A 23,926-nucleotide genomic window follows, 5' to 3' on the forward strand; every position below is an offset into this window, starting at 1 on the left:
TCACTATTAATAATTTGGTTTATTATTTTTGATAATTTGGTTTATTATTTTTCTTTTGAGACATGTTTAGTGTAAACATCTGTATCTACCTACCTATCTATCTAAGGATAAAAATGGGATAAAATTGGATTTATGGTGTTTTTTAAGCTTTTTCTCCACTGGTTTGTATCTCATGAACCCCTTTAACTGTTACTAAGAATCTCTGTGGTAGCTTGTTCCCAAAATGGCTGCCCTCAGTGCCTTCCCTCTATGTACTTTCATTCTGTTCCTCATTAAGAGACATAATTTCTCCTATTTCTCCCGCCCTTTTCAGTCTGGGCTAGCCTGGAATAACTTTGACTGATATAGCCAAGGCAATACTATGCCATTTCTAGGCCTTGCCTTTAAGAAGACTGGCAATTTCTGTTTCTTTTCCTGGCTTATGCAGATGAAAGCCAAACCACCCTGAATCTGCTGTGCTGTGAGAAAGCCCAGACAGGTCATGAGAAAGGTTAGGCAGAGAGAAAATAATTCTGGCCAGTTCTAGGATATAATGTCCCCCTCAAATTCATGACTACCTGGAATTGCAGAATGTAATTTTATTTGGTAATAGGGTCTTTACAGATATACTTAGTTAAGATGAGGCATAATAGAGTAGGATGGACCTAAATCCAATGACTGATGTCCCTTATTTTCATAAAATAAGCATAGGAGAGGACATAAAGATATAGAGACACCAAGATACAGGGAAGAAGACCTGTAAAGATAGAGGCAGAGATGGGAGTTATGTAGCTACAAGCCAAGGACTACCAAGGATAGCTGGGAGCCACATAAACTAGGAAAATGCAAAGAAGGAAATTCTCTGGCAACACTGTGATTTTAGATATCTAGAGAATAAATTTATATTGTTTTCAGCCACCTAGCCCTTGGTAATTTGTTACAGCATCCTTAAGAAACTGACTTACCAGCTGTTCTAATTATCTCAGTGCCGGCACTAAAGTTGTGAATTAAGAAGGAACTGTAAGCTGGGCATGGTAGCTCTTGCCTATAATCCCAGTGGCTCCAGAGGCTGAGGCAGAGGATCACAAGTTCAAAACCAGCTTCAGCAACTTAGTGAGGCACTAAGCAACTTAGGGAGACTTTGTCTCAAAATAAAACATAAAAAGGGCTAGGGATGTTGTTCAGTGGTTAAATGTCCCTGGGTTCAGTCCTTCACACACACACACACACACACACACACACACACACAAACACACACACACACACAAAAGTAACTGTGGACATTTCAGACTGAGAAAACACCACAGAAAATTACCAAGGCAAGACATTGAGCTGCACCAGATTTCCACAACCAAATGCAGGACCTAGCCAGTCAAGGCCCCTTTCCTAAGAGACAAACTGCTATAGGCATCAAATTCCTAACGCACAGAAGCATGAGCATGGTGCCATGGTGATTGTTTTATGCTATCAAGTTTTATTTTTTATTTTGAAATAGGTATAGTTCTTGTATACCCTTGCCTAAGCTTCGTCTAATGTTAATGTTTTGCATTACCATAGTACTATAATCAAAACTAAGAAATCAACATTGCTACAGTACTGTTAATTAAACAGTAAACTTCTAAAAATGTACCAGCTTTCCCACTGATATCCTTCCCATTTTTTAGCATCTAACCCAGTACCCCATATTGCATTTAGGTATTACGTCTCCTTGTATCCTCTAATCTGTGATGGTACCTCAGTCTTTCCTCGTCTTTTGTGACCCCTTTCGAGAGTAGTTATTTTCATAAATATCCTTAAATTTTGGTTTGTGTGATGTTTTCTCATGATTAGATGAAAATTATTCATTTTTAGTAGGTGAATCTCAGAAATTATGTGTCCTCCCTCAGTCACACTTGGGATTCATAATGATGATGTATTATTGATTGTGTTAACTCTAATCACTTAGTTAAGTGCCTGCTGGATTTTTCCACTGTAAGGTTACTATTTTTCCTTTTGCACTTAATAAATATCCTGGGGGAGCTACTTTAAAGCTATGCAAATATTCAGTTTCTCTGTAGATTTTTGCCTACAAATTTTAGCATTAATCAGTACATCTTACTTGAAGTAATTATTACCACATGCTGTGAAATTTTGGGTGATTTTTAATGCATAATAGAAAACTGGAACAATTTATATCAGCAGTATTTTAAATGGCCATGTGTCAATTTAACGTGTGTATGTGCCATCATTTGTTTAAACCCTGATGTCAAACATTTAGTTTTTTTTTTTTAATTACACAACAGCTGCAGTGATCTTCAACATGCTGAAGATTTGGGCCTACTTTTTCTTCTGTTAGGTGCAGAGTCTCTCTCTCTATATATAAGAGAAATTACTTAGTCAAAGGGTGTTGGACTTTAAAAAAAATTTTCTAACCATATTAACTATTGAAACCAATTCAGACTTCTACCAATATTTGTATCTGAATATTGTTTTCCTAAACCCACAACAATGGATTTTATGATTATTTTAAGCTTTACTTACTTAAAGTGGAATTTTAAAAATTTGTCTCTCTCTGATTATCAGAGGTTAAATATTTATTTTTTGTTTCACCATGCTGTGAATTGCTTGTTTATATCTTAGTATCTCTTTTTTTCTTTCTTAGATATTTGTTCTTTTTAAAATTTTTCAATTTTAAATTTATTTATGTATTCTAACTTGTTATATGTGATAGCAGAATGCATTTCAATTTATAGTACACTTATATAGCACAATTTTTCATGTCTCTGGTTGTTCATAAAGTAGAGTCACACCATTCGTGTCTTCATACATGTGCTTAGGGTAACGATGTCCATGGCATTCCACCATCTTTCCTACCCACATTATCCTTCCCTTCTCCTCCTTCCCCTTTGCCCTATCTAAAGTTTCTCCATTCCTCCCATACTTCACCCGCCTGCCCCATCCCCATATGGATCAGCATCTACATACCAGAGAAAACCTTTGGCCTTTGGTTTTTTGGGATTGGGTTACTTCCCTTAGCATAATATTCTCCAACTCCATCCATTTACCTACAAATGCCATGATTTTATACTCTTTTAATGCTGAATAATATTCCATTGTGTATATATACCACAATTTCTTTATCCATTCATCTACTGAAGGGCATCTAGGTTGGTTCCACAATTTAGCTATTGTGAATGGTGCTGCTACAAACATCGGTGTGGCTGTGTCCCTGTAGTATGCTGTTTTTAAGTCCTTTGGTTATAAACCAAGGAGTGGGATAGCTGGGTCGAATGGTGGTTCCATTCCAAGTTTTCCAAGGAATCTCCATACTGCTTTCCAGATTGGTTGCACTGATTTGCAGTCTCACCAGCAATGTATGAGTGTGTCTTTTTCCCCACATCTTCTCCAACACTTATTTTTGTTTGTATTCTTAATAGCTGCCATTCTGATTGGAGTGAGATGAAATCTTAAGAGTAGTTTTGATTTGCATTTCTCTAATTGCTAGAGATATTGAATATTTTTTCATATATTTGTTGATTGATTGTATGTCATCTTCTGAGAAGCATCTGTTCAGTTCCTTGGCCCAGTTTCTAGTTGGGTTATTTGTGTTTTTTTTTTTTTTTTGTGTGTGTGTGTGTGTTACATTTTTTTGAGTTCTTTGTATATCCTAGAGATTAGTGCTCTCTCTGATGTGAGTGTGGTAAAAATTTGCTCCCATTCTGTAGACTCTCTATTCACCTCACTGATTGTTTCTTTTGCTGAGAAGAAGCTTTTCAGTTTGAATCCATCCCATTTACTTATTCTTGATTTTATTTCTTATGTTTTAAGGAGTCTTGTTAAGGAAGTTGGGGCCTACATGATGAAGATTTGGGCCTACTTTTTCTTCTGTTAGGTGGAGGGTCTCTGGTCTAATTCCTATGTCCTTGATCCACTTTGATTTGGGTTTTGTGCTGGTGAGAGATAGTAGTTTAATTTCATTTTGCTACATATGGATTTCCAGTTTCCCAGCATCATTTGTTGAAGAGGCTATCATTTCTCTGATATATGTTTTTGGTGCCTTTGTCTAGAATGAGATAACTGTATTTATGTGGGTTTGTCTCTGTGTCCTCTATTCTGTACCATTGGTCTACAAGTCTATTTTGGTGCCAAATACTGTATCGTTTTTGTTATTACTGCTCTGTAGTATAGTTAAGGTCTGGTATAGTGATGACACCTGCTTCACTCTTCTTGCTAAGGATTGCTTTGGCTATTCTGGCCAAATTATTTTTCCAGATGAATGTCATGATTGCTTTTCCTATTTCTATGAAGACTGTCATTGGGATTTTGATTGGGATTGCGTTAAATCTGTATAGTGCTTTTGGTAGTATGGTCTTTTTACAATATTAATTCTGCCTATCCAAGAACAAGGGAGATCTTTCCATCTTCTAAGGTCTTCTTTAAATTTCTTTCTTTAGCATTCTGTAGTTTTCATTGTAGAGGTCTTTCAACTCTTTTTGTTAGGTTGATTCCCAAGTATTTAATTTTTTTTTGAGGCTGTTGTAAATGGGGTAGTTTTCCTAGTTTCTGTTTCAGAGGATTTGTCATTGATGTATAGAAATGCCTTTGATTTATGGGTGTTGATTTTATATCCTGCTACTTTGCTGAATTCACTTAATTGTTCTAGAAGTTTTCTGGTGGAATTTTTCAGATCCTCTAAATATAGAATTATATCGTTGACAAATAATGATAGTTTGAGTTCTTCTTTTCCCATCTGTATCCCTTTAATTTATTTCCTCTAATTTCTTTGGCTAGAATTTCAAGGACTATGTTGAATACAAGTAGTGAAAGAGGACATCCCTGTCTTGTTCCAGTTTTTGGAGGGAATGCTTTCAATTTTTCTCCATTTAGAATGATGTTGGCCTTGGGCTTAGCATAGATAGCTTTTCCAATGTTGAGATATGTTCCTGTTATCCCTAGCTTTTCTAATGTTTTGAACATGAAGGGATGCTGTATTTTGTTGAGTGCTTTTTCTGCATCTATTGACATGATTATATAATTCTTATCTTTAAGTCTATTGATGTGATGAATTACATTTGTTGATTTCCATATGTTTAACCAAAACCTTGCATCCCTAGGATGAATCCCACCTGTTTGTGGTGCATGATCTTTTTAATATGTGTTTGTATGCTATTTGCCAGAATTTTATTGAGAATTTTTGCATATATGTTCATTAGAGATATTGGTCTGAAATTTTCTTTCTTTGATGTGTCTTTGTCTGGTTTGGGAATCAGGGTGATATTGGCCTCATATAATGAGTTTGGAAATGTTCTCTCTTTTTCTATTTCATGGAATAAATTGAAGAGTATTGTTATTCTTTGAAAGTCTTGTAGAATAGCTGTGTATCCATCTGGTCCTGGGCTTTTCTTGGTTGGTAGGCCTCTGATAGCATCTTCTATTTCATTGTTTGAAATTGATCAGTTTAACTTGTATATATCATACTGATTCAGTTTGGGCAAATCATACGACTCTAGATAAATTTTCGATGCCTTTGATATTGTCTATTTTACTGGAGTACAAATTTTCAAAATAATTTCCAATTATCTTCTGTATTTCTGTAGTGTCCATTGTGATATTTCCTTTTTTATCATGGATATTAGTAATTTGAGTTTTCTCTCTCCTTCTCTTCATTAGCATGGATAAGGGTTTATCAATTTTATTTATTTTTTCAAAGAACCAACTTTTTGTTTTGTCAATTTTTAAAATTGTTTCTTTTATTTCAATTTCAGTTATTTCAGTTCTGATTTTAATTATTTCCTGTCTTCTCCTGCTTTTGGTGTTGATTTGCTCTTCTTTTTCTAGAGCTTTGAGATGCAATGTTAGGTCATTTATTTGATGACTTTTTCTTCTTTTAAGGAATGAACTCCATGCAATGAATTTTCCTCTTTGTGTACTGTCTTCATAGTGTCCCTGAGATTTTGATATGTTGTATCAATGTTCTCATTTACCTCTAAGAATTTTTTAGTCTCCTCTTTAATGCCTTCTGCAACCCATTGTTCATTCAATAGCATATTATGTAATCTCCAGGTGTTGAAGTACCTTTTATTTTTTATTTTATTCTTTATTTCTAATTTCATTCCATTATGATCTGATAAAATGCAGGGCAGAATCTCTACTTTTTTGTATTTGCTGAGTTGCTTTGTGGCATAATATATAGTATATTTTACAGAAGGATCCATGTGCTGCTGAGAAGAAAGTGTATTCACTCGTTGATGGGTGGAATATTTTATATGTCAGTTAAGTCTAAGATATTGATTGTATTATTGAGTTCTATAGTTTCTTTGTTTAACTTTTGTTTGAAAGATCTATCTAGTGGTGAAAGAGGTGTGTTTAAGTCAATCATACTATTTTATTGTGGTCTATTTGACTCTTGAAGTTGAGAAGAGTTTGTTTGATGAACATAGATGCTCCATTGTTTGGGGCATATATGTTTATAATTGATATATATTGTTGGTGTGTGATTCCCTTAAGCAGTGAAATGTCCTTCTTTGTTCTTTTTTATTAATTTTGGCTTGAAGTATACTTTATTTGATATAAGGATGGAAACCCATGCTTGTTTCTGAAGTCCATGTGAGTGATATGCTTTTTCCCAAACTTTCACCTTCAGTCTGTGGATATCTTTTCCTATGAGATGACTCTCTTGAAGGCAGCATATTTTGGGGTCTTTTTTTTTTTTAATCCAATCTGCCAGTCTATGTCTTTCGATTGGGGAGTTTAGGCCATTAACATTCAGGGTTATTATTGAGACGTGATTTATAGTCCCAGTAATTTTTTTTATTTTTGGTATTTAACTCAACTTGGTTTCTCCCTTGACTTGTTTTTCCTATAGTGTAATACCTCTCTTTGCTGATTTTCATTGTTGTTTTTCATTTCCTCCACATGGAATATTTTGCCAAGGATGTTCTATAGTGCAGGCTTTCCAGTTGAAAATTCTTTTAACTTTGTCATGGAAGGTTTTTATTTCATCAGCAAAGCATCAACAAATATAAAGCTTATTTTTCTGGATATAAGATTCTTGGTTGGCATCCATTTTCTTTCAGAGCTTGGTATATGTTGTTCCAGGATCTTCTAGCTTTGAGGGTCTAATTTGAAAAATACACAGAGATCCTAGTTGGTTTTCCCCTATATGTAATCTGATTCCTTTCTCTTATGGCTTTTAAAATTCTATCCTTATTCTGTATGCTAAGCATTTTCATTACAATGTGTCTTGGTGTAGATCTGTTGTAATTTTGTACCTTTGGTTTCCTGTAAGCATCTTGTATTTGATTTTCCAATTCATTTTTCACATTTGGAAATTTTTTTGATATTATTTCATTGAAGAGATTGTGCAGTCCTTTGGTTTGAATCCCTGTGCCTTCCTCTATCCAAATAAATCTTAGATTTGTTCATGATTTCTTACCATCTTCTCTGTGTGATCAACTTTATTTTCTAGATTGTATACTTTGTCTTCATTATCTGATGTTCTGTCTTCCAAGTGATCTAGTTCTGTTGGTGATGCTTTCTATTGAGTTTTTGATTTGGTTTATTGTTTCCTTCATTCCAGGATTTCTGTCAGTTATTTTTTTCAGAATCTCTCTTTCTTGAAGTAGTCTTTTGCTTCCTGTATTTACTCTCTTATCTCTTTGTTGGTGTGATCAATGGTTGCCTCTATTTGCTCTCTTATTTCTTTTTTTGGAGTGATTAATTTTTGCCTGTATTTGCTCACTTAGGTCATTCTTTAATTAGTAAATAATTTTAATTATGTCCATTCTGAACTCCTTCTCTGACATTTCATCAACTGCATTGCTAATGGATTCTGTTACTGTAGAATCTTGGTTTGTTTGGGTCATTTTCCTCCCTTGTTTTTTATGTTATCTATGTGTCTTCCTTTCTTGCAGTGTGGATCTGAGGTATTACAGTTTCTACCCTATAATCTTATAGTGTTTCTGCAGATTACCTTTACCTCATCTTGGTGTTAGGCTTCTAGACCCCAGCTGGTGTCCCATAATAAATGCTATTGCAACTGTGCTGAGGATCGAACCCAGTGCCTCATGCATGCTAGGCCAGCGCTCTGCTGCTGAGCCACAATCCCAGCCGTCTAGTCTCGCGTTTTTAAAAACCAAATCAGAACTATCAATTATGTTTAATTTTTAAAGCTTGTGGCATATATATTTCCCTTAAATCCCTAGAATTTACAGCTGAACCTCTGGAGTCACATGACTACTGTATGCCCAGAAGACACTTACCATAATGCTAGATGAGTACAAATGCTCTAACATGGAAATTAGGTGTACTTAATGAGCAAAAGGCTTAGCTAAGGGGCTTGAAATCTATGTTCAGAGAAATCATTGCTTTAAACATTATCACATTTAAAGTTTCAATTTTTAAAATTTTGAATTTACAGTCAATACTTATTGTCATTGTATGCAAAGCAGATAAAATGCAAAAGTAGTATTTTGTAAAAGGAAATAGGAATAAGAGATACTGTTAGATGAACCAAATGTCTATTGCCTTCATTTTTGCTTCTGGCTGTCTTGATTAGTTCACACTTGACCCATTCATTAAAATGAACAGACAACATTATTGTATTCCTGTCTTCTTTAGACTTAATTAGAGTCTTTTTTTATAACTATTATTTTATAGAAAATCTAATTCTTTAATGAAATTACTTTCTGGCTCTGATGTCATAATCATGTTTTATCAGTCATTTATTTGATCTATTTTTTTTAATTAAAAAATTTAAACACCAGAAAAATAAATTAGTATTCACTTGATACATAATTATTAATTTATTCTAAAAGGAAAACTCTTGGTATCATTAACGTAAAAGCTGTATTATTAGCAGAGTATTTTCATCTTAAGTCTGAAAAAAATGAGTGTAAATGCAAGAGTCCAGTTTGATCACATAGCATAGATGTTTTATTTGTTTGAGGTGCTTGGGATTGAACCCAAGGCCTCATGCATGCTAGACATGCACATGCACTGAGCTACATCCTCAGCTATTAGCACAGTCTTTTGAAAGTTTCATATTCCTACTTTTCCAACATAGCCACATAGTATAAGATGGTATGAAACATTATATCTGCTCCACTCTAAGTTTTTTCTGTCATTCATTCAACCTTAGATACTAGTCTTAATTAAAATATAAATATTAAAAATTATTTTGATTGTACTTATATGTAAACATATACTTTTAAGTAAAATTCCTATAAGTGTTATTAGGAAAGCAGGAATGCTGCATTTCCATGATAATTTTTTTTTTTTTTTTTTGGTTGGGGGTGGAAAAGCAAAGTTATTTGTAAATTGTCCAGTAGGTGGTGGCATCTAGTTAGAATATGTACAAATACAGACAAAGCTCTTTAAGAGCTGAACTTATTTTGACTTGAACTTTAAATGCATACGTATAAACATATTAAAATTTATTTTCCACTTATCACTTTCCATCTTTAAATAAAAGGAAAAGTTTCTGAGGATGAATTTTTCTTTGTCCGAGGTCAGTTTTCCTTAACCTCTTATTTAGCAGTAAATGTTAAAGATTTTGGCTGGTTAACTGAATGGCAGTTTCCAATCTGTTTTCCAGCCCCCCAAATACAAACTCCATTGTAGTCCCCTTATAACATTTAAACAGCCAACAGTAAATAAAGGAAAAATAATTATTTTTGGATTGTGTATTTAGTTCTTTTTTAGGTATTATACACAAATGAGACCTTGGCTCTAAGAGAAAGATGAAAACTACATTAAATTTATTTAGGCCACATTTTGACTTTATAATTCACATAAAACCCCTAGTTTAACTACCTAAGATTTTAAAGTAAATGATGTAGCACTTTCTAGGGATTTCCAAAATTCTGTCTGTGCTTCCTTCCTTTCTTTCCTTCCTTCTCCTTCTCTCTCTCCTTCCCTTTCTTTCTTTCTTTTTTTGCCAGTGATTTTGGCAGAGATTGTTCTTCTTGCCTTTGCCACATTTCTTCCTTTTGTTTCAGATTTATAAATGCATGCAAGCACAAAACATGAATATCTTAATGAGTTAAGATTTTCCAAATTTGTGAATATCTCTTTCTAGGTGCATTTTTTTGTGAAAACCATCTTTATGATACCTCTGCTCTTGAGTGTTAAGATGAAATACTCAAAGAAAATCTGCTGGTCTCTTTCTACTCTGATTTGCAGAGGACTGAAGGAGAAAATCAAACTCCTGTGCTGACTGACACAGATAAGGATTTTGGGGTTTTGACCTCTGTTGAGTGCTCAGGAATATGAGACTTTTGAAAGCCTGTGCTAATGGCTGAGGATGTAGCTCAGTACTGAGTACATATCTAGCATGCACGAAGCCTTGGGTTCAATCCCCAGCGTCTCAAACAAATAAAACATCTGTGCTATGTGATCAAACTGGACTCTTGCATTTACACTCATTTATTTTAGATTTACTGTGAAAATACTCTGTTAATAATATAGTTCTTAAGTTGATTGATACCAAAAGTTTTCCTTTTAGAATAAGGTAATAATTATGTAGTGTGAACTGTTAAAGAAAAATGTAACTGAGCTAATAATGGAGACTCAAGTGAATACTAACTTCTTTTTCTGGTGTTTAATTTTTAATTAAAAAAGTAAAAATATATCAAATATATGACTGAAAAAACATGCCTATGACATAAGAGCCAGAAAGCAATTTCTCCATAGTGCCTATTCCAAACGGTTACTGTGTGCTTAATCTCCCATCTTCTTCTGCAAGACCTTAATTCTGTTGCACTTGCTTTTCAGAGAAAATAGATCTGCCAGGTGGGAATTACTTCCATATTCTTTCCTTTTGTTTCTAAATTTCACTCTGAATGTGCTCACCCATCTCTACTACTTCCCTCTCACTTTAGGGGAGGGAATGTTCTCTTGTTCTACAAGGCCACTGGGTTCTGGCTCCTGATCCATCAATCATTTTGTTTTATTTTAATCTGTTCTCCTCTGGATCCTTTCCTTCAATGTACCATGTTTGAATTTTCTAGCCCTAAAACAATCAAAAAGCTATTGAACCAACCAGTAACCAACCAAATATACAAACAGAACTTTCCCCTCAATTCTTCACTTTACTCTTAAATAGCTACTAGTCAGTTCCCTGATTTCTTTCTCTCTCTCTCTCTCTCTCTCTCCTTCCTTCCTTCCTTCCTTCCTTCCTTCCTCCCTTCCTCCCTCCCTCTCTCCCTTCCTCCTTCCCTCCCTTCCTCCCTCCCTTCCTTCCTTCCTTCCTTCCTTCCTTCCTTCCTTCCTTCCGGGATTGAACCCAGGAGTGATTAACCACTGAGCCACATCCCCATCCCCCCCTTTTTTAAAAATATTTTATTTTGAGACAACTTCTTGTTAAGTTGCTTAGTGTCTCCCTAAGTTACTGAGGCTGGCTTTGAGCTTGCAGTCTTCCTGCCTCAGCCTTGTGAATTGCTGGGATTAAAGGTGTGCACCACCATGCTGAGCAAGGGCAGATTTTCTTGAAAGAATGGTCTACAACTATTGTCATTACCTCATTGTAAACTTTTATTTACATATTAACTCTTTAGTGATTTGTATTTTATACTATCATGCTATAGAACTGCCTCCTAAATTCCAATTTTTATTTTAACATCTCAGTAGCATCTTAAACATTTGACCACTCATAGATAATAAGACTTTGTTGTTGTACTGGGATGAAACCCAGGGCCTTTTGCATGCTAGGCAAGATGCTGAGCTACATCCTAACTTTTTAAATTTTATTTTGAGACAGGATCTCACTAATGTCCAGATTGGCCTCAAACTTGAGATCCTCCTGCCTTAGCCTCCCAATAGCAGGGATTATGGGCATGTGCCATCATTCTGGGTTAGGAGGATTTCTACTAGGTTTATTATTTTCTGCTGGTTCTCCTCTTTTTTTCCTTCCTTCTTTCTCCTTATTTTTGAAAGCTATTCATTCTTTTGTATATTTTACCTCTTTTGGTTAATTTCTTCACCCACTCAGTCTTCTAAACTAGAAAGTTAAGAGCCATCCTTAGTTCCTTCATCATCATCTTCTTATGCTTCTTCTCTCAGAAACAGTTCCTTAAAAGAGTATTTGTCCTACTTTTTCTGTATCTGATCTTCTTCACCTCTATAGTTAATGGTGAGATTCTGGCCTTCAGCATTCTCTCTCAGGTCATTCAAATAGAATTTAGTCTTGTCATGTTGTCTCCCTGCTATCAGTTTCTCACACTATCATTGTATTAGTTACCTATTGCCATGGAAAAAATTACCCCTCAAAGGTGGCAGCTTGAAACAACAAACATTTATGCTGTTACTATTTCAGCCATCTGGGAGGAGCTCAGCTGGATGGTTCTGACTCATGAGGTTGTAGTCAATATGGTGGCCAATGCTGTGGTCATTTGAAGGTTGTCCTAGAGCTAGAGAATCTTCTTCCAAACTCACTCAACATGGTTGTTGTCTGAACTTCTTAGTTTCCTACTGCATGAACCCCACCATAGGATGCCTACATGTTCTTACAACATGGCAGCTTGCTTCCCCTAAAGCATGTAGTAAGTGCTCAATAAATTATTAGTAATATTCCAGAGATTACTAGACAACATCAACAAGAATCCAGTATGTCTCATATATTTCATATATCAGGGAAGTTTTGCAGGTTTCATATATTTATTAGTCATCTATAGATTTTCTATTTTTCTTTATTATTATTACTCCAATTGGTGATTATCCCATCATATTTTTAATGGGTTGTTAATGATATAGAAAAGAAAAACTATTGACATTTTCTATTTTGGCACTTAACTAGATTATTTTATTCATTCTAATTATCTTTAGATGTTTGCTTTGGGTCTTGTTAGTTTATGAATGCATCACCAGAAAATAGTCTTAATTTTTATGTCCTTTTCAGGAATGATTCTGAGAACCATAGTCTTATTGTTGAAATTTGTTGAATGCATTTCAATGTCTTTTAAATTATAATAGATTTTTACTTCTTGACAAACTTATTTAATGTTTACAGATCAAGGTATATTCTTGATTATGGAGGACTATTTTTATTTTGTACCATATTTGAATGGCAGAATTTATTCAGAATCTTATATCTATAAAGTAAGATTAATTGTGTGTGTGTGTGTGTTTACATGCTTATGTCCATGTATAGGAATGTGTGTTTATGATGTTGGGGTTGAGGTGGAAGTAGAGGTGTTTATGTTTGTATAACTGCTTTGTCAATTATGCAACTTTGTCAGCTAATGAGTGGAGGTGGTTACTCATTTATTTCTATGCTTTAAAATAGCTTATATAACATGAGGATTATCTATCTGTTCCCTAAAATTTTGAAAGATTTTACTGGAAAAGCCATCTGGTTCAAATAATTTCTTGGAGGACATTCTCTGACTCTCTTCTCAGCTTCTTTCATATTTACTGTTCTATTTCAGTTGACGAGTTATTCTGGAGTTAGTCTTGGCAATATATCCATATACTGAGATTTTACAGTATCTGTTTACCAAGATTTAAAATTTTACTGACATAAAATCTCAATGTGTTTTTTAATAGTAATCCTCCTTCTTGTTTGTACATTCCCTTTCTATTTCTAATTTGTTTATATTTTTCTCTACTCTAAAAAATCTTGAAGTTTTAAGTTAGCTTTTTATTTTAGCAAAACTTTGTATTTACAGAAAAAGTAAAAAGATAGTATAGAGATCTCCTATATATCCACACCCACTTACCCAATTAAATTAGTATGATATGTTTTTTTTTTACAACCAGTGAACCAGTATTAATACATTATTATTAACTAAAGTCCAATTTTATTTATATATCCTTTATTTTTACCTAAGTTCTTTTTCTGTTCCAGGATAGCATTCAGGAGCCCACATTATATTTAGTTCTCAGGCTTTCTTAGTCTAATCTTTGCTGTGAGACTTTGTTTTGAATGACTTTGACAGTTTTGAGGTGTACTGGTCAGCTATTTTGTAGAATGTTCAGCCATAGGATTTAGCTCATAATTAGACTGAGATTATATGTTCTTAGGAGGACGACCACAGGGTTGTGGACCATTTTCATTATATTACGTTGTGCTATTAACATAACATCACTGTTGATGTTAACTTCAATTACCAGCCTGAGGAAATATTTGTCAGATTTTTCTGTAAAGTTATTCTAGGTTCCCCTTTTTCCCCAGTACACTTTTTGGAAGGAAGTTATTATGTGTAGGCCCCACTTCAGGAATGAGGAGTTATGCTTTACTTCTTTGAGGGCAGAATATTTACATATGTTAATTTGAATTATTCTGCATGTGAAATTTACCTGTACTTCCCCATTTTATTCAATCAGTAATTTATGCCAGTATAGACTTGTGGATATTTATTTTGTACTTTAGGTTAGAATTCCTTGCTACTTTATTTATTTTGTTGCTCAGTTTTTCCAGCTTTGACCATTGGGAGCTCTTTGAGTTGGTTCTTGTGTCCCTTTGATACAACTCCATTGCTGTGGATTTAGTTTTGTTGTTGTTGTCAAGTGCTTCCTCACTTTCTTTCATTACAAGATGCTTCAGACTCATTGACTTTGTTACTGGAATCAACCATTTCTCCAAGTATCCCTGATTTCTTTTATCAGAGACTGATATTAGAAGCCAAAATCTGGATTCCAGGTGTGACTATTGATTCTAGGCACTCTAATAAAGAAAATATATATACTATATATATTGTATATACTATATGCTAATCTATTATACAGATATCTATGCTATATCTGTGTGTAACCATCTGTATGTATAATTAGCTAAACCTGAGTTCATACTGATTTCTCTGGCTCTACTCCATTGCCACATGGATCATTCTAACCTTTTCCCCTTGCTTAATGGTAACATTCCACTCCAACAGTGAGAAGACTATTTCCAACCATCTACCACCTTTTTACTTAATTATTCAATCCCACTATACGTGGATATCAGAATTGCTAGTCTACCCCCATGGAAAACAACTCAGTCAACTAGAATATGGTGCCTATGTGCTTGCCTTTAGTCTTGTAGACTTCACTAATTTTTAGTTACTTAGGCAGGCACCTTTTTCTTTTATTCTCTTTAGTGAGACAATTTCATAGTTTGTAATATAGTTAGATTGTTTTGTCACATTAACATTCCATTCTGGGATTCTTCAACCTCATAAATGATTTTTTTGAAAATTGGTGTACATTATTGTTTCACTTTTTATGCTTTGCAAAATTGTATAATGTCACATATTCACTATTAAAGTATCATGCAGAATAGTTTTACAATTGTGAAAGATTGCCTGTGTGAATACCTGTTCAATCCTTCTTCTTTCCACAAGCCCCTGGCCACCACTGATTTTTTTTTTACTGTCTTTATAATTTTGCCTTTTCAGTTAATACTGAATTAACTGATTATGATTGGAATTGTTCTTTCACTTAGCAATATGCAGTTAAGATTCATCCATGTCATTTTGTGACTTGGTAGCTATTTTCTGGTCACAGAATAATATTTCATTCTATGGATATACCAATCACAGTTTGTTTATCACTTTACTTATCAAAAGATATTTTGGTTGCTTCCAGTTTTGGGCAATCCCATGAATAAGCCTGCTATAAATATTTGTGTGCAGATTTATGTGTGAATACATGTTTTCAACTTATCTGGATAAATATGTAGGAACATGATTGCTGGATTACATGATAAGACTTTGTCTTGGAATGAGAGTGCCTAACTTGTCTTCCAAAATGGCTGTACCATTTTATATTCCTACAGACGATGAATGAAAATTCCCTATTCTCTGCATCTTTTCCAGCAATTGGTATTATCATTTTGGTGTGGGGGGGTTAGCCATTCTAATAAGTATGTAGTGCTATGTTTTTTTTAAATTTGCATATCCCTGAAAAATGGTCGACATCTTTTCATGAAAACACTTATTTGCCATCTGTATCTTTTCTTTAGGTATGTGCTGCCCATTTTTAAATATTGGGTTGTTCTTTTGTTTTTGACTTTTAGGAGTTCTTTGTGTATTTTGGATGTAATCTTTTAACAGATATGTATTTTGCTAATATTTCCCCCCAAACTTGGCTTGCCTTTTCATTCTACTAACAATATTTTTTTACATAAAAATTTTTAAATTTTGCCAAGTAGAATTTATCAGTTTTTAATTGCATGGATAATGCTTAAACCAGGTTTGTTTTCAGAGATAGGTGGTGGATTCTGTAAAATCTTTAATACTTGAATTCTTTTCTGAAACAAAAACATTTCTGTGCCACAACCTGTCAGATTCTGTCATACTAAGGTACAATTTTTTTAAAAAAACTACGTGTGTTAGTTTCTTGAAAACATAAAATGTTTAAATTAGTTAATAGGAGAATGTAAAGATAAATTATATTGAAACAAAAAAAGAGTTGAACAATGAAATTTCCCGTTATCTTTATGGGGATTAGTCCAAGAGAATGAATTACAAGATAAGAAGGCTAACTGCCAAAAGTCTCCAAAATTTTCTCTTTGTATTTTAATGATTGACTATCTACTTGAAATGTTTACCTTGGATCTAAAATAAAAAATAAAAACACAATTAAAGTTATTTGGTTATGTATATTGTCTTTCTTGTGAACATTGTGATTTGAATACATTATCTTGGGGGAGGTAGGTGATATTTTAGCAGTTTCTTATACATCCTTTTTGCATTAAAGTTCTAGGGAAATTCTATTTGGCTACTTTGACCAATAGTTTTTTTCAGTGTCTCATGTGTAGAAAGATGATTATCATTTCTACTTGGAAGCAACACTGACATTGTTTAAAAATTTTGTGTGTATTAAAGGGTTTCAGGAATATTTGAGAAAATATTAGAGCTTAATTCATTTTTAAACAACTTGTATAGACGGTTTTTTACTTTTGTGAGTATTGAGCAAGTGATTTTTTAATCAGTAGATCTTTCTCATCGTGAGGATGAAGATACCTTTTTCCCAGTGTTTCACACTCAGATATCTCCAGAAGAATATGAAAACCATATGCAAAATGCCAATCAAGGTATGTTTTAATTTTTATGATCATAGATATTGACACAACAGAATACTAACTGTATACAGAAATACTCATAGAAGAAATGATTTGATATAATTTAATCCAGAGGGGAGTAGAAATAGATGGGGTTAAGGATGACACACAGTTATGAATCAATATTTGTTGAAGCTAGTTGTTGAAAGTTCATTATACTGTTTTTTATATTTTTGGATGTTTGAACTTTTATATAATAAAGAGTTAAAATGAAAAAGCAGGCTGTAAGTAATGGAAACTTGGCTTAAGCAAGAAAAAAAAATAAAGGAAAGGAGCTTGGTGGTAGACAGCTTTTCTTTGGGTTCCAAAGGCATGTGCCATGGTTAGTCATTGAGAGGGAGGCTAAATCCCAAAGTCCTAGTTAAGAGGTGGGCTAACCAGGTGGATTTAGGTGCCTCCCCCCTGTGTAACCATCTTGTCCAACCCATCAAGGACTGGGGTCAGGTGGGAACATGGCAGTGCCTGCTATATCACCACCAGACTAAAGGGGACAAAAGCACATCACTAATGAGACAGATAATCCAATGTTTTTTTACCCTGCAGTTTATTAGAAGTCTTATGGAAACTTCTAATAGAGTTTCATAATAAAGTTTTATTATGTTTTAAGGAAACTGTATTATAAATGTAGAGATGGCTGCATTTGAATTATTTTAATGTTAAGTGTATATGAAACTTCAACTAACTATATCTACCTCATATTTCAAATAAGACTACTTGATTAACGGGAAAAAAGTAATAAATTTTATATCTAAGGTTGTCACTTCTCTCTCCCAAAGTAATTCAAACTACTTAGTTTGTTTAACAAGTAATTGTATGATTGCCTAATACATAATACCCAGTTATAATCTATAGGTTTATTTATCTAGAAACTTCTTTTTTCTTTTATGTGGTACTGGTGAAACCAGGGCCTCATGTACTGAGTTACATCTCCAATCCTTTTTATTTTTCATTTTGAAAAAGGGTCTCATTAAGTTGCCAGGCTGGTTTTGAACTTTTGATCCTCTTGCCTTTGCCTCAAGAGTAGCTGGGATTCCAGGCATGTGCTATCACACTCAGCTAGAAACTTTTAAATTAGAACAAAACACATTTTTTTTTTTTTTAACTCAGATTTACTTTTGTTTGAGAAGAATTGAAATTCAGCAGTCTTACTCTTTTCCTAGTTCTTTCTAGCCATTTTCATCAAAATTTATTCCTTAATGGTTCAGTTTATATTGATAATCAGCTGTAAATACACCATTTGACTATTTTCCTTGATTCTTTTTATTTTATTTATTTTAATTTTTAATTTGTTTTAATTAGTTATACATGACAGTAGAATGCATTTATGCAGTTTGATATACTATACATAGATGGGATATAATTTCTCATATTTCTGAGTGTAATGTTGCAGAATCATACTGGTCATGTAATCACGTATATACATATAGTAATAATGTCTGTTTCATTCTACTATATTTCGTATCCCCACATCTTCTTCTCTTCCCTCCCATCACTTTCTTCTATATAATCTAAGTTAACGCTATTCTTCCCTAGTGCCCCGCTTCTTATTGTGAATTAGCATCAACATATTAGAGCAAACATTTGGCCTTTGGTTTTGTGGGACTGGCTTATTTTGCTTAGGATGATATTCTCCAACTCCAAACATTGACTGGCAAATGCCATAATTTTACTCTGTTTTAAAGCTGAGTAATAGTCCATTGAGTATATATACCACATTTTCTTTATCCATTCATTTATTGAGGGACACCTAGGTTTGTTCTATAGTTTAGCTATTGTGAATTGAGCAGCTATAAACATTGATGTGGGTGCGTCATTGTAGTATGCTGATTTTAAGTCCTTTGGGTATAAACTGAGGAGTGGGATAGTTGGGTCAAATGGTAGTTTCATTCCCAATTTTTTGAGGAATCTACATACTGCTCTCCATAATGGTCGCACCAATTTGCCGTCTCACCAGCTATGTATGAGTGTACCTTTTTCCCCACATCCTCTTCAACATTTATTGTTGCCTGTATTCTTGATGATTGCCATTCTGACAGGTGTGAGATGAAATCTTAGAGTAGTTTTGATTTGCATTTCTCTAATTGCTAGAGATGTTGATCATTTTTTCGTACATTTGTTGATCAATTGTATTCTTCTGTGAAGTGTCTGTTCAGTTCCTTAGCCCATTTATTGATTGGGTTACTTGTTTTTTTTTTTTTTTTTTTTGGCATTAAGTTTTTTGAGTTCTTTATTGTGGGAGACCGACCTTACACATGACTGGGTCACACTCCCCGGCTGGGTGCTGAGGCGCTCAGTCGCAGAAATGTAGGAGAGCTTTCCCCACTCTTTTTGGGTTCAAGGGTCAGTGTCTCATGCATGGGTGTTTCTTGCTACAGCCCCATGGGTGAAGCTACGCTCACCTGTTCCTTTGTAATATAACCTCTTGCCCTGTTTAGGATAGAATCTTCCATGGAAGTGCCTTGTGTGTGTCCCCTTCTCTTACTGTGCCCTTGGGTGTGGCCTACCAGGTGTCAATCAACCTGCTGACAGTGGACATCATGAAGATAGACTCAGCCCCCTGAAACCTGACCCCTTGTCTCATTTAAATAACTTCTCCTCAATAAAAGGGGTCAGCGCCGTGCTCTTGCTCTCTCTTTTTGCGGCCCCCTAAGGTCAGAGGAGCCGTCACAGCGACCCCAAAGAAAAAGGTATTTGTGTCTCTTGTGTGGTTATTTCGTGCAGCCCAGTTAGCCCAGTTTAACTGGAGTGACCCCTGAGCCTTTTAGTCGGCGAGAACAGAAACCCGGCACTTTATGTATCCTAGACATTAATGCTTTATTGAATGTGCATGTGGTAAAGATTTTCTCCTAAAGGCTCTCTCCTCACTTTATTGTTTCCTTTGCTGAGAAGAAGCTTTTTAATTTGAATCCATCCCAGTTATTAATTATTTATTGATTTTACTTCTTGTGCTTTAGGAGTCTTATTAAGGAAGTCAGATCCTAGGCCAACATGGTGAAGATTTGGGCCTAATTTTTCTTCTATTAGGTGCAGGGTTCTAGTGCCTAAGTCTTTGATCCACTCTGAGTTGATTTTTGTACAGGGTGAGAGACAGAGGTTTAATTTCATTTTGCTACACATGGATTACCAGTTTTGCCAGCGCCGTTTGTTGAATAGATAATTTTTATTAATGTGACCTTTTATTAATTTTATTGACCTTTATTAATTTTATTAATGTACCTCTTACAAGGAAAATCTTGAGTAAACCTAGTCTGGACTGAGCTACTGACTGGTGTTTTCTTTTTTTTTTTTGGATTTCAATGTGGCAATTTGTCCTATTTTGTGGGGTGAGCTTTATTTGTCATTTAAGGAGACTCTCCTTTTGTGCATATTTTTAGAATTATACTGAAGGGTTCACATGATTTTATGTTGTTATTTCTACAGGGGATAAGAGTTCACATATTTTTCCTGCCCTTTTTATGAGCACTCAGGGTCTGAGTGTTTCAGAAGATTGAGGAAAACTGACAAACTGAGATGGCCTCTAGGGATTTATACAGATGGAATAAAGAACATCCAGGACATTTATCCCCAGAACTTGCTTAAAAGACATCTTGAGCTGGGCACAGTGGTGCATGCTTGTAATACCAGTGACTCAGGAGGCTAAGGCAGGAGGATTACAAGTTCTAGGTCAGCCTGGGCAACTTAGCAAGACCCTGTCTCAGAATAAAAAATAAAAAGGGTTGGTGATATAGCTCATTGGTAGAGTTTCCCAGGGTCCAATCTCTGATACCACCATCCCACAGAGGGAGAAAAAAAAAGGCTTGAACCAAAGATTTATTGTTTTGAAGGAGTGATGGCAAATTAATAGAATAATTGGAGATGACTCTAGTTAATATTTAGGGGAAGTTTTGTTTCACATCAAGACAAAAATAGAATATATATTTTAAAAATTCTCATGATACCAGAGATTTCTTTTTCACATGCATGACTCTGAAATAGTTCTGTTCATATTTCCCATCATTCTCAAGGAATCAATATCAAGAAGGTTGATACATGATAATAATACAAGAAATGAGAAGTTCATTTAAACTTAAGTATCACATTTGTTTTTTTAAGAAAAAATTATACACACACACACACACACACATATATATATCTGGATCTGAAATTTGGAAGGTACTTTTTCTGTCTGTGCTTTCTTATAACTTAAATATATGCTTAAAGTGAATTTTTAGTGTAACATATAATTGTAATCATGAAAACATTTTGAACTTTTTTAATATTAGATTTTACCTATGATGTGGAAAGAAATGAGTCATTGATCAAAGCAGAAAAGAAACCTTTCTCAAATACAGAAAAATTTGAGCTCAGGGGTAAACACAACCACGATTTTGTTAAGCGAAACATTGAGGTATGTACTTAGAAATTCAGGAGTCAGAATGTGTGACTAAATGAGCTGCAACAATGATGGTAGAATGTTTAGGATCTTTAAATATTTCTGACCATGTTAAATGTGTTCATAATTGAACCAGAACATATATCTGAAAGAAAAGTTTTCTGAATCAATACTTACCTTCACTGTTTTCTATTACATTCTATCCCATCCTATCCTATCCTATCCTAACCTATCCTATCCCTTTAAAAAAAATGCTAGCTGCAACTGGCATTTATTTCATCACCTAGAAAAGTCTGGTTCCTACAATTTGAAATATATTTATTTAGATAATATCTTTGGATGATGTTTCCTAGATTTTCTATTGTGTATTAGTAAATTTGGTTTTTAAAAGTAATGAGATGGATTATGTAGCTAGTGCATTTAGAACTTGGAATGAGGATGCTTCTGGCAGAGCAGCAAGGGTAGACTGGAGAAGCCCACTAGTTGTCTGCCTCCCACTGTGCCTCTTGGTCACTGTCCTTGGTAAAGCTCCCTGCTTCAGGGGTTATTCCTTGAATTTGCAAGTTCCGTAGCAAATTTGTTTATAAGACAGACTCAGACTAACCAAGGATACAGGAACTCCTGTATTAGACCAGAATATTAATTAATTAATTTATAATAAGAAATGTAAATGGGGTAGAAGAAGGCTCATAGCACAGCCCTTGAGCAACTAGTTACTAGAAGGCTGCATTGGTGAGAGTGAAGTCTTAGGAAGAGAAAGTAAGTAATTCCTACTGTTCAGTCTGATGCTTTTCCCACCATTTACATGTCATATTCAGGCAGACAAGATTCATGAGTCAACCTGCTACTGCCAGGACTGATCTTTGGGACTCTAAATTTTTTTGTACTCCATGTTCAAGTGATCTTTAGGAAACCTTATCCAGCTTGAGCTGTCTGTTTGTGCTGGCTCATTCTATACTATTTATTGCTTAGTTTTCTAAGAGCTTTAGAATTTCTCCCATATTCAAGTTCTGGCTGGCACAGCTCCACCATAGATTACATTTCCCCCATTTTAATAATAGTAACTGAATATTTATTTAAATTCCTTATAATATTTATGCTTGAAACTTTCAGTTTCATTTAGTAGATATCTTCTATAAGGAAATGTCAAGAAGAGGAATCCCACCAACATATACAATAATAATGCATCAGTAAAAATGTGGAAAAAAGGAAGAGTCCTTCCAAATGTCTCAGCAAATATATTTTTGCATGTGTGTATGCACATTTTACAAGGAGAGATTTGAAAATGCTCTCTTAGTAACAAAAGGGCCTGTTTATAGTAGAAATATTTTTGTTTGGAAGTGGCCCCACAAAAGTGTTTGTCATAAAATAAAATTACCTAGCAATATAAAATTAGGGTTAGGGTCTAACATATGTCTCTCAACATATGTCTTGGTGTTTCTATTCTGTGGATGCCTCTGCCACTTTTTTATTTTCCTGAATTATGAATTGCTTTGAATATTTAATGTTTCTCATTAATGAATTCTGTAGTTGGCTAAGAATTCAAGAAACCCAGTGGTTATGATTGACAGAGAGAAGCAAAGACTGGCTGAACTTTTGAAGGACTTAGATGATGGAGATTCGGGACTGTCCAGTTCTGAGGTATGGAAACTCATAGTCAATGACTTATACAGTATATTTTTTTTAGGTTATGATACAGTATTCTCTGACTTTAAAAATTCCTATTGTATACATGTTTTCAAATTCATTTTTGGTCAATTTATTATTAATTCTTTAAGATCATTTTAAGTCTTTATTAGAGGACCACACATTGATTATCACGATAGTAACCACCGCCTGTGATGAGATGGGCTTAGACACTGATGACATAAGAATGTATTTCTCTCTATCCTTTTTTATTATCCCCACATTGGACACATGGTGTTTCACTATAGTTTTCAGTAATCCTAAAGAATACCATCCTGCTCCTTCCCAGTTAAACTTGACCAATTAATTCCCTGGGAGGCAAAAAACTGAGCTGAAAAGGGGAAATATGTAATGTAGGGGGCAAGTGCAGGTATTTATAGTGTCCCAGAAGGTCACAGAAAGAGTGCAGTGGCCCAGTGTTTATATAGTAATATCGTAGGAATATTCTTTACTTCTACAAAGAAATACACCCTCCTGTGTTCCTTGACACAACTAGCCCTGCTGTTTTTTATTCTCCTGTGTTGAATAGAGACATGGTGGAGCAAATGCTGGCACTCTTTCCAGATCCCCTTTACCTACAACTTGTCTGTGTATCCATTCCCTAGCCTTGTGCCAGGCTACACACTTGTCCCCTTCCTTGGAGAATTAGCTGGAGCCAAATGGGAGCCAAGTAGCCCTGCCTACCTCAGATCCCTCACCTCAAAATAGGATTAGCTTTGTAGTGCTTCTCCAGAGATCAGATCCACGCTGGCCTTTAGCTTGCTTTGTGCCCTTGTCCTAGACTGTTTGCCTCATGCCCCTATTCCCAAAGACATTTCTCTGATAAATCACTCAAGCAAGATTTCCTGTCTCAGGTTCTGGATCTATGTAAC

The 23,926-nt window shown here is 34.6% G+C and overlaps 1 protein-coding gene across 6 annotated transcripts in view; it reads left to right on the plus strand.

Moving 5' to 3' along the window:
* Window positions 1-23,926, plus strand: part of Fsip1 (fibrous sheath interacting protein 1) — a 177,142-nt gene that overhangs the window by 21,473 nt on the left and 131,743 nt on the right. For 4 of the 6 annotated variants that reach the window (XM_048793393.1, XM_048793392.1, XM_048793387.1 and 1 more), the window contains exons 6-8: window positions 16,868-16,969; window positions 21,259-21,383; window positions 22,899-23,009. In XM_048793393.1, the coding sequence (XP_048649350.1) occupies window positions 16,868-16,969; window positions 21,259-21,383; window positions 22,899-23,009 (338 nt within the window). The remainder of the gene's footprint in view (window positions 1-16,867; window positions 16,970-21,258; window positions 21,384-22,898; window positions 23,010-23,926) is intronic. The other 2 variants (XM_048793388.1, XM_048793391.1) reach the window with 1 other exon arrangement.

This window comes from Marmota marmota, unplaced genomic scaffold (genome assembly GCF_001458135.2).
Source record: "Marmota marmota marmota unplaced genomic scaffold, marMar, whole genome shotgun sequence".
Lineage (NCBI taxonomy): Eukaryota > Metazoa > Chordata > Mammalia > Rodentia > Sciuridae > Marmota > Marmota marmota.